The sequence below is a fragment of the Thunnus albacares genome, chromosome 2, assembly GCF_914725855.1.
Source record: "Thunnus albacares chromosome 2, fThuAlb1.1, whole genome shotgun sequence".
Classification (NCBI taxonomy): domain Eukaryota; kingdom Metazoa; phylum Chordata; class Actinopteri; order Scombriformes; family Scombridae; genus Thunnus; species Thunnus albacares.
In genome coordinates, this window is record NC_058107.1 from 3,604,794 (window position 1) to 3,622,638 (window position 17,845).

Consider the following 17,845-nt stretch of genomic DNA (forward strand, 5'->3'; position numbering starts at 1 on the left):
CGTCTTAATTGTTTTATTCACAACTTTTGGGGGTGTTGTTGATTATTATATGATATCGACCATGTTTACAAACTCAAACAATTCATAAATGCACAAAACTTCATTTTAAATGTTTTGCTACATGTTCCATATTAGCAAAGATACCACATATATCTAAAATGATGCACATTTAGAGTGTTTCCACTCTGATTCTGTTTCCATTTATGATGCAGCCACAAACAAACATAGTGTCTGAATATTTAATTCAGTGTAAGTATCTCACAGACTCAGTACAGAATGAATATATAATATTGTCATACAGTTTGGGTTTCTTGTTTTGTTAAAATAATAATGAATAAACTTAAGGGGAACTTTAAAGGAAAATCAGGAGATTGAAGAGATCTCAAAGATCACAAAGTAGCATTTAAATTATTTATTTTTAAATTATTTTCAAAGCTAAACATTTTCATGTGTGGTTGTGCGTAAAAAAATCGTAATCAAAAATGTAAGACTTTGTCTTAGTCACCTTTAAGTGCTATTTAAGGAGTTAAGGAGAAATAACACAACTGTTGATAGTAAGAAAAGTGTCAAAAATTGTTCCAAACTCAACCACTCAGTATTTTTTACCTGAAGCAATTACTGACATCAGGTTTCCTCTCTTCATCGGGCTGAAACATCATTTTCCCAAGTGACCCAAGACTTTTGCATTGTACTTTATTATAATGATTCTAAAAAAAATAATTCTTAAAAAAAATAAATGCAAATGCAAACAGCTCAGATGAAAGATGGATGAGGCTCAATGAGAGACACTGCCCTCCCCTTTCATCATGTCCTTAATCTTAATCTCATCTAATCAAGTTTTCTGGGACTAAGCTATTTGATCTGACATCTTCACTCTCTTTGTCAATAAAACTGAAAAAACTGAAACTGTCCTTACAGATACTACATTTTACATTTTCATGTCAAGTGCTTACAGCTGTTTGGTTGATCTGTGTTAGAATAATCCAGATTCTTCACATTATTAAGAGTAGTGATAAATCCTTCATTCAGTAGAGAGAAGAACAAATATAAGAATATTTCATTGTAAATTTCACAGCAGAGTGTAACTTGATATACTGTTGCTTAGCTAAACTATATATTATTTCATTGAATGTGAAGTATTATGATGTGCAACAGATTAATGTATCCCACAAATTACAATATTTCCCTTTGAAATGTTGCAGTGAGGAGGACATAATATTATAGATACATTTCAATTTAATGAAATCCAATAGTTTCAAGTTTATTTCATTCCAATCATATCCACATAAAAATACACTTACAGCAGAATGAGATGTTAATCTTCACAGGGCTAGGTAATAACATAAATAAAAAGAAAAAGTTTGTAGTGCATAAATAAATAGAAGTGCAGTAAAAGAAACCCAAATTCATTCAAATAAGGTAGAAATGTCAGCGTAAAAACAGAGTTAACAATATAACAACATACATACAGTATATATGCATACTTAAGCCACACTGTGTATACGTATGCATATCAGTGTCTAGCTGAGGTTCAGATGAATGAATGCTGGGTGGTTGCATGGTGTTTACTGCCTGGGAGAAGAAGCTGTTACACGTCCTGGCTTCTATGATATCTCCTGCCAAAATGAGGTCAGGGAGTCAAACAGTCTGTGTCATGTCATTTAACACGTTGGCTTTGTGAAGGCAAAGGTCTGTAAGGTGTTGCAGTCTGGTGTTACAGTTCCCACACCAGGTGATGATATACGTGGTGTGGGAACTGTTTACAGTGCCCCAGTAGAAGGTGGTGAGGATAGGAGGAGGAGGCTTGCTTGCTTCATTCTTCTGAGGAATGGCATCCTCTGCTTCTTCTTCTTCTTCTTGATCAGATTTGTGGTATTCAAGGACCAAGAGAAAATAAATTCAGTACTACCCCTCACTATGATCTCCACCATGACCATAGAGTTGACTGAGCACCTCTGACAGTGTCAGTGGCAAAAGCTGAACAAAAGAGGATTCAGAAAAAATTGCCGTTTTGTCTGATGGTCTTTTTGGTTAGACTGTACAAGTGTGAGTAATAATTTGGTACCTCAAAGTACAGATCCTGTACTGTCAATTTGGTCCACCAGAGGACCTCAGTGACATGCACAGTTGACACCTGTACCCATGCCTCTGTGAGTGATTCCGTGTTCTGCAAACCTAAGTCTAAACCCCAGTCTTAAGTCTAAACAAAAACAAATGGATAAAAAATTAATAATTATGTCTCACTTCCCTGGGAAGAAAGGCAAATGGGTAGTGGAGCCTTTAGAAGAGGAAATGAGGGCCGAAGCTGCAGGGCAAGGGGCCCCTCACTCTAGACAAAGCCACACTGCACCCCTCCCAAATAAAGGCCTCAATCCAATAAAATCAGTTCCGGGGTTTTATTGCAGCAAGCCATTTCAGAGGACAAAACCTGCATCCTGTATCCTTCCAAAGGCTGTTGCCTGAAAAGCTGACAGGGGACTGAGCTCCTTTCTTCAGAAATATTTAAAAACAACTATGATCTGGAAGGAATGAAAACACACCAATCAAACCTAACATCTGTGCTGTATTTAATCTGAATAAATTACAGTCTGTTGTCTGCTGAAACAGAATTCAGGTGCAGCTTCAGCATCGACATATCTCACTCATAAACCCAAACTGCAACAACCATGTGAGCAAGCAGTGAACTGCGTCTGGATTGAAACAACATTTGATCTTCTCACACAGTGTAGCTGTTAAGTAAAATACTGTGGATATGACCTGCAGTGAATACACTGACTTCTAGGTAAGGTCAGTCTACTTCCCAATGTTTTTTATATTTGTCTCTTTCTATCTCCGCTCAGATAGCTACACAAGTTCTAAATATGTCTCTCCCTTCATTTTTCCCCCTATTTGTCATTTTTGCCTTTATTACAGTTACAGTATATTACATTTGACAGTAGAGAGTGACCTGAAACATATGGTATAGAGGGAAGGAGGATTTTGTTGTTGTTTTTTTATTTAGTAGGTTATTTTATTGTCTTTCATTTAGTTTTATCCATTTTATTTTATTTCTTGTCTTCTCTTTTCTTGATGGGGGTTATTTTACTTGTTACAGTCCAGACAGTAAGTATTTATTAGTTATTAGTTACACAAGTTTTGTCCTTCAGGCTCTGTGCTTCAGCACACTCAATTTGAAATAAAGTAATGAATAATACATTAAAGTGCCAAATCTCCACTTTAATTTGAGTATGTTCACATCAATATACAAAGAACTGTGTGGGAGATATATCCCTTTTAACACATAGTACCCAAACTCAAAAGTAATTGAACAGATACACATGAAGTAAAAAAAAAATCATGATATTTAATATTTAATGTTAAATCCTTTGCAATCAATGACTGGCTGAAGCCTTTGGACTCATAGACATCACCTCCCTGGTGATGCTCTCCCAGGCCTTCACTGCAGACACCGTCAGCTCTTGATTGTTGTGGGGTCTCTGCCTTTAGTCTGCTCTTCAGCAGGTGGAATGCAGCTCAGTGGGATGGAGATCAGGTGACTGACTTGGCCAGCTGAGGATATTCCACCTCTTGACCCTGAAAAGCTCTTTGGTTGCTTTGATGGTTGTCCTGCTGAATCATGAAATGGGGTCCAATGAGTCTTGATGCATTTGGCTGAATGTGAGCACACTGAAGGCTCCTGTATACCTCTGCATTCATCCTGTTGCTTCTGTAAGGAATGAAATCATCAATAAATGCTAGTGTGCCAGTTTCATTGGCAACCATACTTGCCAACTTTGATATCTGATAGATTTGTGCTTTTTGTCAGCCTCATTATTATCGTCTTCACTTGCATGGTCACCTCTTCACTCTTCATATTGACAGACAACTCCACCTCAATCTAAATGACAACTCTCAATCAACTCTGAGCCATATATGAGCTCTTTTGTGCTGAACTAACATTGAAACAACACACAACTGCCCAACAAACATTTAATAACCAAGTGTCCAATTAATGTTAAACCCCTTTGGGTACATGGGCTTGTGTTAAAAGGGCTATATCTCCCACACAGTCCTTTCAATACTGATATAAACCTACTCAAATTAAATCTGAGACATGGCACTTTAATATAGCATCCATTACTTTATTTCACAACTGTCTGGAGTGAGTGTTTCAAGACAGTCTGGACGTTTCATTTTCGGGGGTTATTCCCCTTCTTTTGGACAGAAGACTCTAAACCACTCAATCACCTAATAACTCCTATTTGTTTTTGTCTTAAACTGCAATGATTTAAATGAGATCCTTCTTTAGAATGAGATTTGTACTCATCTGTTAAGATCACAGGTTCTTCAGTACCAGTAGGTGGCACTGTCCACTCAAACTCAGATTAACTTGGCTTGTGGCAGTGCTGTAATAATGGAGCAGATGTCAGAAAAGAAATTTCGAAGAAAAATGAACATGAATGGTGTAGTTGAGCTCAAGCATGTGGGTATGGACCATAAACCAGCTGTAATCCAACTCTGGGTATTATACAGATTATTTACGGTATATCTGCAATCTAAAACTTCCACCTGCAGAAGTTTTCAGATGACTCCACAGTTGTTGGATATATCAGGGAGAGACCAGGTGGATTTGAACCACCTAGACCTGAATGTGGAACAAGGAGATGGTGGTGGATATTTAGGAGAACCAGGACTATAACAAATCCCTTCTTCATTCTTGGGGAGGAGGTGGAAGTGGTGGAGGGATGTAAATATCAGGAGTCCATCACGACAACAGACTGGACTGGAAGAGGCTGCCAGCAGGTGCTATTAAAAATCAATATATTCAATGTACTTTAGACTATTACTGTACTTAAGAACAATTTTGAGGTACTTGTAGTTTAGTACTTCCATTTCAAGCATCTTTATACTTCTGCTCCACTACAATGTAGAGGTAAATATTGTACTTTTTAATTGTCTGTCTGGCCTAGCACTGGCCATACAAACTGCCATGAAAGCTGCTGTGGATACTCCTGGCCTCCACACGTTGATGCTTTGTGATGTTATTGACCATCTGACCTTTCCTCCTGTGTCACCAGACCAAAATCTACCCTAACACGAGAAATGTCAATGTGCTAATGTGCAGTTTGCCATTGAATTGGTTAAACGAGACAGGCCACTTTTCTTGAGATCAAATTTGGGGCCAAAAGGAAAACATTACAAACACAATTTCTCCCCTGATTTCATTTAGGGTGAATTGTAAAGTGGCTTTCTATCAAAACTTAAGTTGTGTTATTATCAGCTTCAGCCCTCGCCTTGTCAGCAAGAGTTTACTGTGAAAAGTGTAACTTTGCTATCTGTTCTTTGAAATAATAACAAGCACAGGGGGTACAAACTATTCAGTCTTTACTCGATTCAATTACCTTTTATATTTTTCATGTTGTAAATCTTACTGTGTTTTTATGTTTCCTGTATTCCATTTGGAGCCAATCTCAGCTGACATTGGGCGAGAGGCAGGGTACACACTCACACTCCACACCTACGGGCAATTTAGAGTCACCAATTAACCTAACCTGTATGTTTTTGGTCTGTTGGAGCAAGCTGGAGAGACACATGGAGAACATACAAACTCTACACAGAAGAACCCAAGCAGAACCCTCTTACTGTAAGGCCACAGTACTAACCACTGCACCACCGTGTCACCCATATAATTTATGATATTATGTTAAATTATATTACATTACATTATATTATATATTGAGTCAAGTTTTAGCTAGTTTTAACTACCTTATACAGTATACTGTACTTTGCATCATATTGGACAAGATGATCATATGTTTTGCATTGAAATCTGATCTTCAACCTTATAGATGTCAAGTAAATGTAATGTAGTGGTTTAAAAAGTACAATATTTCTGACCCTCCTGAAAGAGTAAAAGTGATGGAAATACTAAAGTAAAGTAGCTCAGAATAGTCCCGTCACAGGTGATGTGGTATATACAGGAACTTTGAACCAACATACATCTACTGAGATAAAGTCAGTATTATTACTCTGCATTTAAAGATCTACTAATCAATTTGACAAACAATGGGCTCTGATACTGTGTCACTGAGTCAAGCAATCACCTGTGAGGGCTGTGTTCAGTGGTTACAGGTGGAGTTGCAGTGATATCTAACTGCTCTCACTTTATCTGGGGTTAAATAATGATTAACACGAGTAAGCAAATACTGCTGCCCATTTTATACACATTTGGGTGAGGCATTTAATTGAAGTGTAACTTTGAATGGTTAGGAAAGTATTCTGTCACTACCACTTAGTTCAGTTCACTTTCCTCAACAATCCAGGAATTCAAACCTCATGTTGTAAATATAGCTTGCATGTAAACATGTTTACAGCCTCTGTCTCACTCACTGCTGTGTTCCCACATGGTGAGAATCAAATATTCTATTGTGTCTCTCTTTCCCACAAACACTCACTGTGCTTCATGATTTATATGGTCGCATTGAGATTAAATTTAGTTCACCCAGAATAAAAATAACATTGTGTAACATCAGTCTGACATCAAATCAATTCAATGCTGAAGACACTTATATTTCACCTGTTTTGGATGTTATCATCCCATTAAATGGCCATTATCAGTTGTTATCACTACCATTACGATAGTAGAAATGACTGAATGTCTTCTAGAAGTTGTACATTTAAGAGTTCTTGACTGTCCAGATGTAACACAAATTTGAATCCAATTGCCAGAAAAAACAAAAAATCAAATTAATGCGTGTTTCCATCCACCATCCACTGTCACCAAAAGCTGTCGGTGCTAATTTTTCGGTCAGATGCCATCAAAGCATCGCAGGGGAAAAGGCTGCAACAAAATGAAATAAAAAAAGTTCCAGTCAAACCTCAAACTGTGAAAAACCATATAGTAAATATGCTAATTGAAAATGCGAAAGGAAAAAAAAACAGGTGGATTGAAGCAAACGTGCTGACCTTGATCTTGATCCATCAGTCTCTTCAAACTAAGTGCTTCTTGGATTGTCCATCAGCACCTGAACACAGAAACTGACAATTCAACAAGCACACACAGTTCACACAGCAGTTGGTTTGAACATTTCTCTCAAGCCTTCTGTTTCTTTCTTCACACAGCTACTTCTGTTTTACGTGTACAAATGAGTGCAACAGGGGAGACTGTCTGAAAGTGTCTGAAAGTGAGCACCATTATCACAATTCAAGCATTTATCCTCTACGATGGAAGACTTTTGTGGTCTTCAGGGACATCTTTGCATTCACACATGTTCAAATGACACTGTGCCAGCCTTCACTCATTTAACCAAAGCTGAGGGGTCAACAGCTTCATCCTCTGGGGACCATGAATATCTACAGCAAGCAGCAGCAGGGGCGCTGGATTCATTTCAGTAGTTCGGGGGGCCAAAAAGTGTGTGTGTGTGTGTGTGTTAGTGTGTATGTGTCGAGGTAGATACACCAGAGACTCTCCTTTAACTTTTGCGGACTAACTATAGCTTGCTTGCACCACAGGATGGTGGTATAATTCCAAACAACAAAGCAGCTAACTTGTGTTTATGGGATTAGATACAAGCGTTTTTTATTCAATTACCCAAAACTTTACAGGACAGTAACACTTCTGTGGCTGAGTAACAACAAGCAGGCAATAGGAATGTTAACGTTGTCCTTGTGTTGTAAGCAGCCATGCCCTAAATCCGTTTTTAACGATAAATCAGGAAAAAAAACATTTCTTTCCTACTGCTTCACCTTTGCAAAAACAAGAACATGCCATGCTGTTGTGAAAATGATATTCATAGCCTAAATAAACTTTGGGAGCACCTCATTTGCCTTTACTCAAAAGGAAATGTCTTTTTACCGTAAGTGTTACAATATAGGAGCATTTGTGGGGATACAGTGATTAGCGGCGGGGGGGGGGGGGGGGGGGGTGTCAATGACCAACCAGCTGACTGGCATTTAAATGTTGAAGATAAACCTGTGATTGACTTTGATATAATCCGTGAAGCTACATAACCTTGACACTGAGTTAGTTTTTTCTTAGTGTTTGGTATAAATATATTTTTACATTTCTTAAAAAGGTATCTAACCTCATCATTAAATCAATGTTTTTTGCAAAAGCATTTCATTTTATATTGTATAAATTTCTAAGTGCCCAGCAGCAAAGCGAGGAGTGTGTGAGAAAAGTTATCACATACAGTGCTCTCTGTTATTCCAGGCAATTACCTCATGTAGTGAGGTGTTGGTTGGAACCAGTGGCTGTCTGCACAGACAAGGCCTCCATTATGCTTAGAGAACTGTGCTCCATGGGCAGTTTTTTCACTAGCCATCAGTTATAAAGCTGGCTTTTCAAGCTAATGAAAACATGAGGTCCATATCTGTTAGGACGATTCAGCAACAAGTGACTGGCTTGCAGTGGGTGAAAGAAAGGGTTAGGCCACCGCATAGTCCTGCAGTCCAGGCAGTGAAATTAGATATTTGTGTGAAATTAAAGACATTTTCTCAATGTCAGCACACAGGCTGAATGTATCTGTAGCAAGCTATTATCCAAATAAATTCAAATGAATGCGGCAGATGTGAAGGATAAGGTGTTTTAAAACTGAACAGTTATCTGAACACTCCTGATGTCTCAGGCTTGCAAAAGCATGCTTATTTGTTTGCTCAGGTTGTGTGCTCAGGCAGATATTTGCATTGAGGTGAGAGTGGCACGGCAACAGAGACTTAAGGGGAGAAGTGTGAGGGAGCCAGAGGCAGAAATAGAGAGAAAGAGATCAAGAAAATGAAATTACTGGGAACAAGCTGCTTCACTGGAATGCTGCAACTAATTTTGTTCACTTCTGTATAATGTTGAAAGTATTTTCCTGAGGCAAATGCAGCCAAAGTGCAGGATAGAACACAGATTCCAGGTCTTGCCACACACCAAATCTCTGAACACTATTCCTTATTTTCACATAACAAACAGTTATACAGCCAATGATACATTTTGCTATTATTTCCTTCAGGTTTGCAGGTTTGAGGCGTGCCTTATCTCAGATAAACACTGCTCACCTCTCACCATACATTCACAAAAAGAAAGGGCAGACTTATTTACCTCCTCCCCATCCCCCACACAATCTCTGGATTCTTAAACCTGCAGTTAGATCCTGGTTTACCCCACAGAAACAAAGACAGGCTGTTCACTCAGAAGTCCATCAACACATGAGGAGTCATCACCACAGGAAGTAGGCAGGGCTGATGACAGCAGGCAGAGTCTGTACTTGGATATGTGCTAAGAGGCCCTTGACTGAGCCCGACCTCTGTGAGGGTTGAGCCATGTGCACTCCAAGAACACACAGATCAAGGCTGGAGGCTTATACTGTAGCTTCCCTTAATGATTCATACATAGAACCAGCTCATATATGTTGACACCTGAGTACAAATTGAAATGAATAAAATGGATCACTGCCATAAGCTGGGTGTGTAGTGTGTAATTTTAAAGTGGATGGATAATGGTGGATAGGAGGGAAAGTTGACTTGGATTCACATCAATTTTCACCTCAGAAAAAAGATAGTTTAAGGCTAATTCCACTGCTTTAGTGTCAATCCTTAAATAGTGCAGTAAAATATGAAGGAGTGAATCTTTTCTACAGATTCTTTTGAGTTTGGCACATGTCCTTCTGCACTAACTGCACTGACTCCAGAAAATATGACGGCCTGGCAAGTCTGAGTCAGACATTGACAAAAGCTCTTACCTCCTCCCATATACTCAACTTCCATTTCGATTGCAGCTAACTGCCAGAAATTGAAATAGCATCATTGTAACCTTAAACAGTGTTAAAAATTCACAAATACTGTTGCTAAGTGTAGTTGAAACAGTGCAGGTGATGATGGACATGAAGTCCTCTTGGGGCTTACTGTACCTGTACAAACTGTAATCTGCTCACTGCTGAGATCATTGAGTATGACTGCAAAGCTAAATATTTCACTGGTCTAATGCTGGTAATATCCCTTATATACTCGATGTCCTTGACACCCCGTTGACATACCACACTGCTACCCAAAAGTTGAAGAATAACAATTACTTATGCAAAGCTATTCTTTGTTACTCTTCAACAATTTTATTGTTTAATTTGGAGGACTTATTGGACATTTGATACAATGTCCAATGAAGAGCAGATTGCTGTAGTGGTTTGAGAAGGGTTTTTTTAGATGTTCTTTAGATCTTTGACATTAAAACTGTCAACTGTTAAAAACAAGGTAAATGTCAGATTGGACAGTCTGTGAAGGAACATAGATACAATATCCTGTCTGATATCTGTTTGATCATACCGTCGACAGCAATCAGCTTGCCAACTGGCTTGAGAAAGTCCACCAGGCGTTCAGCCAATGATTTCATCTTTGCATAACAAACAATCTTGGTAACAGTGAGCCATAATGTAATTGCTTCAAGTGGGGGAAGGCCCTTCTTGATGCATTTTTTAAGCCAAAAACCTCTAGAAAACAAATTAAAGACTATGAACAACCAGGTGGGGATAAAGATCTAGACAAAATTTTTGCTGAAATGGAATCATAAATTTACTAGACTTGGAAGATGACACAGCACTTCTTTTGAGAAAGAGGTCTTAATGAGCCGGGGAAAAGAAAAAACCCAAACAGCTCAACTTGGACCCTACCCAAAATACCAGACCACGGAGAAAGAATGATGCTTATTGTTCATTGTATACCTGCAGATAGAGAGGAGGGGGCAGGGGTTTCGTATTCAAATTTCACCTGTCCTCCATAACCCCTCTGCACTGTAGAGCAGCCCATGAATTGAGTTTATTGTGAGGAGCAGGCAAATATAGAAGAGTCGGACCGACAGTGAGGCCACTGGTGACTAGCCTCCTTGTGCACTCCAATGATTCCTAATGTGAAAAAAGAACATTTGACCCACCCATGAGCCCTGTACTGCTTACAACTATCATGGACCCTTCAGTGATAATCAAGCATTTTGTTTGACTTGGCTCATCCAGAGGTACAAAGGACATTTTACAAATGTTTTAACAGGGTGAGTAGTAGTAATGACTAGAAAACTGATCTTTGGGGGTAAAAATTGGTGGAGAACCCCTAACATGAAACTTGAAGACACTGTGTACTCACACCACATCAAGGCACATTGTCAATCAATGGTTTGCCCAATATTCTATCTTGGTTAAATAAATATTAATTATATGTACCTAGGACTCCCTAGAAAACAGTAGCCGACAGATCTGTGGATTGTCCTGGTGAAGTAAATTAAACTGAATTGATGTTCCTTAAATGTATAATCTGTCTATCTCTTCCTCATTTAAAGCTGCACCAATTATGAACAATGGGTCAAATGACTGAATGTGTAATGTGAAAGGTAAAAAGTCCACAACTTTACAGTTCAGGTCTCACAGCTCTCATCAATCTAGTTTCCAGCAGCAGCTGTTTTTTTTTTTTTTGGATAAACCCACTGTGCTCTTCATGCCCAGCACCAAACAGCAGACACACAAAGTTAGAGAGAAGCTAAAGAGCCAGGTCAAGTGGACAAAAACACAACTGAACGATAACATTGCTCTGTGCCTGCTGGATGTCTAAATAGCCAACTCTTAGCTAACATGATCGCTATATAAACTAAAAAATCTATTATTATATTAAATTTATTATTATAATACTGCTTTACATTGGTAGATAGACCTAAAACCTCTATCATTGCAGACAGTCTCTCCTGGAAGGCAGTCATAGTGTTGCACTCACACAAAAAGTCACAGGAATAGTTGTGTTGTGAATGAAAAAGGAGAGCTAGGGAGAGAAGTTCAAACCCTGGCTTCTTCCTCACCTTCACACAGCTGACTAATCACTGCATGGAGTGGGTGTGAATGTCAGCTCATCGGTGTCAGAAAGTTACAGAAATGGCCCTGTACAGACCACCCTAATCTGCCAGCACCTAAGCCCACAGCAGTACTGTGGCTGCAGTTGCTCAGAATAAACACAGAAGGAGGTCCGGAGCTGTTGCTGTGCAACAAATCAACAAGCCCGTCATTTGAACCTTACTGACCCCTTTTGCTGCAGTTTAGAACAGGTTCAGCTAAACTCGATTCAAACAAGTCGGCATAAGATCTGCCTCAGAAAAAGCATTACAATGCCCCACGCCTAAATGAACGGGTGCTCCTTCTTCAAGTGTCTGAAGATCTCCTAGTAGGATTGAGAAGCAGTTCCCAGGCTGAAACCTTGCAGAAGATAAAGCAGGAATAAGTGCTAGGCTTCAGAGTGGAAGGACCAGTGAAGGATCATGTCATTGTCTGTCTCCAGGAAACCAGAGGACACACTTAAACAAAATGGCTACATATCACATTGCAAACAGACCAGAATTGGTGGTGATGATCCTCCTTGTACTGTATGTAGCCCCAAGCAGGGGGAAAGCTAGGGCAGAACATCATACATCTGGTGCTAAAATAATTTTTGTGGTGGCCCAGAATAGTATAGAAAAAGTTTTGTTGTTTTTTTGTTCTATAACCAATAGTTCAATTTTCAGTTTGTGTAAAATATGTTGATGTAGCACGCTGAACACACCAGAATATTCTTGTATTACTATCAACCACCTACTTTTAAATCAATCAACTTAATCATCCCAAAGGAGCAAAACACTTGACATTTTTAAAACCAATTCAACTTTATCTGATGACAAAGTATCATTTTGATTGAGATCTCTGAGATTTTTTTTACTTACCTGGGAATTTAAGCTGCTCAGGTTATACAGTTTTGGTTTTCTTTTGTGTTTTCTTTTGGTTTTTTTTTTTATTAGATACAGAAGAAGAACTAAATAGCAAGGTCAAAGGACTCTGATTATAAATGCTATTTTAATACTATTTAATACTATTTTCGTCTTTTTCAAGTGCACAAAATTTAGTTCGCTGAGGAGCCATTTGATGCCATCATGCTATTTAAAGAAATCCTGACACCTGATTAGATGCTGTAGTGTGTAGCAGCCAGTCAAGCTGACAGAAATATGAGCTGCTGCTATGCAACCACCACCTGCTACTGGTGCTGTACTACAGCATCTCATCCTTTGTGTTGTATTACCTTTGTATAAACAATGGCCTGATCCCATTTCAGCCTGTCTGAGAACAGTCTCATCAACAGACTGACTTGTATGCAGTAGATAAAAGGGCTCCAGAAAATATTAACGGTCCAAAAAAATTGGGATAACAGGAACTTGGAAAATCCTGAGGGAGCCATTCACCTGGCTGAGAATTTGAAAACAGAAGCCTTGATCTGCCTCTACAATCATGTTCTCCATCTCTGTAATTGCATTGAAGAGTAACAAAAGGCCACTGTCCTCCTGCTTCTCCAACTGTTGCGCTTGAATTTCTTCAGACCTCTACAAGCTTGTTAATACAGAAGTCTGGCCACATGACGTACAGGAGCTTTTAAAGGCCAGCATTCTTCTTCTCTGGTATATTCTGGCAGTCTGAGGAATAGAGTTATGGTGGCTTGCAAGCTCCCACGTCCCCACACTGATTTGATATACTGTACTTTATATCAGTCCTGTTAAATCATCAGTATTTGGAGCCAAGTCTGGAGCCAGCCAGAGAGCGAATTAAAACTCTCTACAGTAAGATGTAAACTGGATGCAGTCGGGAACATGGGTCTGTATATAAAAACAGCTTGACTTACCTCTACAGTACACAGCTAAACAGCCCAATAAAACTAATGCCATTAATTTGAATACTAAGTTAAAGTTTTCATTGTAATTGCATTATGTGTGTCCTTAAACCTTCACATTTCCTACCTCATAAAACATTTGCAAAGCCTTTTTTTCATGTTTAGAAAGCTGCACTCTAGTGGTGCAGGTTGTGATATGTATCAAATCTTCTATAAATGGGAACGGATATGACAATGATAATATAGTATTTTTTTCTGGAAGTCCAACTGAAACTGTTCAGATTAAATAACCTGAATGTGTGTTTCATATGAAAATACTAGTTTGCTTCAGACAAAATGAAAAGCACTAGATTCTAATGGTGGAATCTTGTGGGCTGTCAGTTTCTGTAACTCTCTGAAACAGATAATCTGACAAGCACAACCTTTATCCAACTATGTGCAGAGATGGGAAAGCAGGCTGGGTTTGAACTTCTATCTCGAGAGCTCTCTTTTTTTCATTCTTCATCCTTACATTACCGTCCAAAAGTGTGCACTGATATCCTCATTTGTACATGTCACTATGTCTGTCCCTAGGTAGGTTCTCTAAAGCATACTGTTAGCTTACTGTAATTTACAACATTCTCCACAATGACCTACTGCAGTGACACTGAAGGAACAGCTATCGCAGCAGTAACAAGCTAGCATAATCAACTGAGAGATCTTTGTCTCCAGATATATCTTTTATGAACACAGTACTGACACACACTGTCAACGCTAACCCTGCATCAATGACCCCTATGCTTCTGGCAATCATCTCAGTTGTTATGCATGCACTGTTAGAACATACAAATATTACAGGGATCCTGTCATTCAATCACTGCTCTGCAGAACTACTGGTGGTCAACTCCATGAGGTACATTTAACTGAACAAGCAAGCTAAGTCATCTATTATTCTTTAACATACCAGGGCTTGTTCAGAGATGTGACTGACTACAACTGATTGTTGCTAACATGGTCACACCTGAGACCACAACTACAGGCCAAGCAACCAATAAGAAATGTAATCCTTTTATTCAGAAATAAATAAATCATCAGAGATCACAATCTTTCATATTAATCTTTTTTTTTTTCAAATAAATTGCTATCTTCATGACAAAAAAGCAGTTGATTTGCAGAACACATGGAACATATGTCTTTGGTATATCTAGTCCTGATAGCATCTGGAATCATATTCAAGAACAACATGGACACTGTATTTGGATGTGATATCAAGCGGCACTTGTTTTTACAATGGCATTTCCTGAAATAACCCATTATCCTTTTAGAAATAGGCACTTTTTCGTGTCCTCCTGTTACTGATTAAATGCCTTGGGTGGTCAGTGAAAGGTACAGACTAATTAGAAAACACTAATTAGAATGAATGGAATAATGTGAAAAGACCATTTTCTGCTGAACAGGTGCAGTATCCTGCTGCAGCAGGATAGCAACAAGTATTCAAATCACAATAGCACATTGTAAAAATCATTCATTAAAAGTAAAAGTTCAGTAATCAATATTTTTGAAATATTAGTAAAATATACCTTGTTATCAAAGGTAAAAGAACAAATTTGAAGAATTCCCAGTTAAATTACTGATGGATTACTGATGCACTGTTTTAATGCTGCAGGTGGTCCAGATGATGCTTCTCCATACAGTGTTAGGTAATCTAAATTACATGACCTTATCATATTGACGCTCCCCTCTTTCCATCAGTATCATGTTTGCACATACTGACGTTTCTCCATCAGCTTCTCCTCCAAACACTTAATCAGGATTGGGTCCACTTTCGGGTCAAATTTGTTAGCAAACCAGTGGCCATAGTTGAGGAGCCAGCGAAGTTCAGCAGCTCCGTAAATGCAAACACTCCGCATGTGTGTACCTGTGCAGGGAGGATACAGATTTCCTTCTAAATAGTTCCATTTGACAAGTCGTGTCTTACTCTTCAGATCTGTGATGTCCGGTTCTGACCTGGGAATGTGTCCTGGCACCCCAGGGACCCTGACAAGGGTGGCCCAGAAGTGTTCATCTGGTGAGTATGTGTCGGCGGACCATGCCAGAAAGTCCTTCACCACCTGGCTGCTGCTCATGTAATTCACAAAATCCCTTGACAGGACAAAATATGCGCTACCGATGAACATTTCAATACCATGTGGAGGAACATCTTTGGCCACTGTGGTTTTGACAGGAATACGGCGGTACTCATAAGGCACATTTTTCAGCTCATGCTGGAAGCTGAAGCGCTGTTTCTTGAGTTCACTGGGGCGACTGGACTCCAGCATGTTACTGCCATTCAGCCGCTTCAACTCCATCACCAGTTCATAGTTTGACTTGAGAGGAAAATCCTGGCCACACAGGTTGATGACATACTTCCACTTGACCTGTGACCTTAGCAGGTCAGAGATGCAATTGAGGTCGGCATTAAGCCTGCTGATGTGGGCGTACTCCACAGACTCCAATTTTGAGGCAATGAACACATTAGGAGTACACTGAGCCAGGTTCTTTATGGCCTTTATAAAGACTGGTGAGGACTTCTGGTCATAATGAATGCAGTAGATGTTGTGAGGTGCATAGATGGCATGAAGGATACGCTCCACCATGGGTGCATTCTTATGTACCACCAGGGAGTAAGCCAATGGGAAGCTATGCTCTGCATTTGACACTGGAACATCTTTGTAACCTCTTGTTTTGATAAAGGTTTGACAGTCTGAGGTTAAACTGACAGTGCTATCATCATCCACGTCAACAATGACTTTCCGTTTTATCTCAAGGGCTTTGCCTATCTCCACAGGGTCGAGCTCGTAGATGGCGGTGCAGTTGATATTATACCTGTGGTTGTGGATTCTGGATAAACTGACAGTGATTCCATAGGGCTCAATGTAGACGCTGTCTCTCACTGTCACTTTAATGTAGACCAGCTTGAGCAGACACACCACCAGCAGACACAGAGAAAACAGGAAGCACCTGTGTCTCAATCTATGAAGGTAGTGGGCACATCTTATTTTCATTCTAGAAATAAATGGATTAAAAAAAACATGAAAATGAACATTCTGACTATAGTATGTAGTTAACTAGTTGTGAGAAGAGCAATTAGAAAATTAAATATTTAAGTGATTTAAAATAAGAGACAGAATAACTTGAATTATCATTATTGCATTATGACTGTAATACACTTTTAGATATCTATATTGTTGGTAAGGTGCATGAAATTCCTTTACAAAAAAGAAAATAATTTAAATTCAAAGTCTTGGGACACAGCAATGCAACTTTCTTAAATTTATGTAATTTACTTCATGAACAACTTTAAAGATTTTAAATGAATATTTACAATAGTTTGTCCAATTACTGTTTAGGAAGCAAATTAAATAAATCAAATGAAATTCATATTTAGTAGAATCAGTTTCTAGTTTAACTTACCTTGCTCTCTAAAGTGGTCTTTGAGCGGCCCTCGTGCCATGCAAACCTTCTCCACACTTCCAAAGAGCCTTGATATAATGACACATGTGTCTTGGATAAGTGTAGGGGAAAAGACAAAGAGAAATGAAAATAAAGAGTATTGTAGCAAAGCAACATCAAACTGATTTAACAAATTCAATACAACTGAGAAACCTTAAGCCTTCTTTATGAGGAGCAGTTTTCTCGGAAATCAAACTTCTCGGTGCGTAATGCTTTCCTGCATTATGCATCAGCCACAGTTCAGCGTCTCAAAATTTTCCTTTGGCCCCAAAAAGAATCACATGATGAGGCACGGTGCCGTTCAACCACACTCAATCCTGCAATAACTTCATCAAAACCGGTAGCGTGTGACGGCACATACGGAGACGAGAACAGAAAACTTACCACATAACATGCGTAAAGAAAGTGCGCTTTGATAGAGCCGAGCGGTCATGAGTCCTGTCTGCTATGTCCCGAGCTCCATCTCGGACTGAAGCGACCGTTCAGAGGAGTGGCAGGGGGAGAGTCCTGATCGCTGTCCGCCCCCTGCCCAGCCACATCCAGCACATCACCACCACTCGCTATATTTACCACCCACTCTCTAATGATTAACCCTCCTCAGCACAAGCAGGGGAGATCCAAGCAAAGCTACTCATATCTGTAACACTACTATCCGACCATCTGTCTGTCCAGTCTACAGTATACCAGTGTAGAGCTGCAGCTATTATTTCATACAACCATAAAGCCATAGCTGACAGTTGCCACCCTGCTGCTG

The 17,845-nt window shown here is 39.2% G+C and overlaps 1 protein-coding gene and 1 long non-coding RNA gene across 2 annotated transcripts; both read right to left on the minus strand.

Annotated features, from left to right (window-relative positions):
- Positions 1-6,183: 6,183 nt before the first annotated feature.
- Positions 6,184-9,541, minus strand: LOC122971227. Its single transcript, XR_006399433.1, has 3 exons — positions 9,065-9,541; positions 6,946-7,004; positions 6,184-6,820 (listed from the first exon to the last, which is right to left on the minus strand). It is a non-coding gene; the product is annotated as an uncharacterized LOC122971227 (long non-coding RNA).
- Positions 9,542-14,710: 5,169 nt separating this feature from the next.
- Positions 14,711-17,843, minus strand: LOC122990232 (beta-1,3-galactosyl-O-glycosyl-glycoprotein beta-1,6-N-acetylglucosaminyltransferase 4-like). Its single transcript, XM_044363481.1, has 3 exons — positions 17,476-17,843; positions 17,053-17,142; positions 14,711-16,644 (listed from the first exon to the last, which is right to left on the minus strand). Exon 3 carries the CDS (start codon positions 16,641-16,643, stop codon positions 15,354-15,356), a length of 1,290 nt encoding a protein of 429 aa, XP_044219416.1. The 5' UTR covers position 16,644; positions 17,053-17,142; positions 17,476-17,843; the 3' UTR covers positions 14,711-15,353.
- Positions 17,844-17,845: the final 2 nt, after the last annotated feature.

Bases quoted from the DNA above. Each gene is read 5' to 3' on its own strand.
- LOC122990232 (XM_044363481.1), bottom strand. From the start codon at position 16,643: ATGAAAATAAGATGTGCCCACTACCTTCATAGATTGAGACACAGGTGC.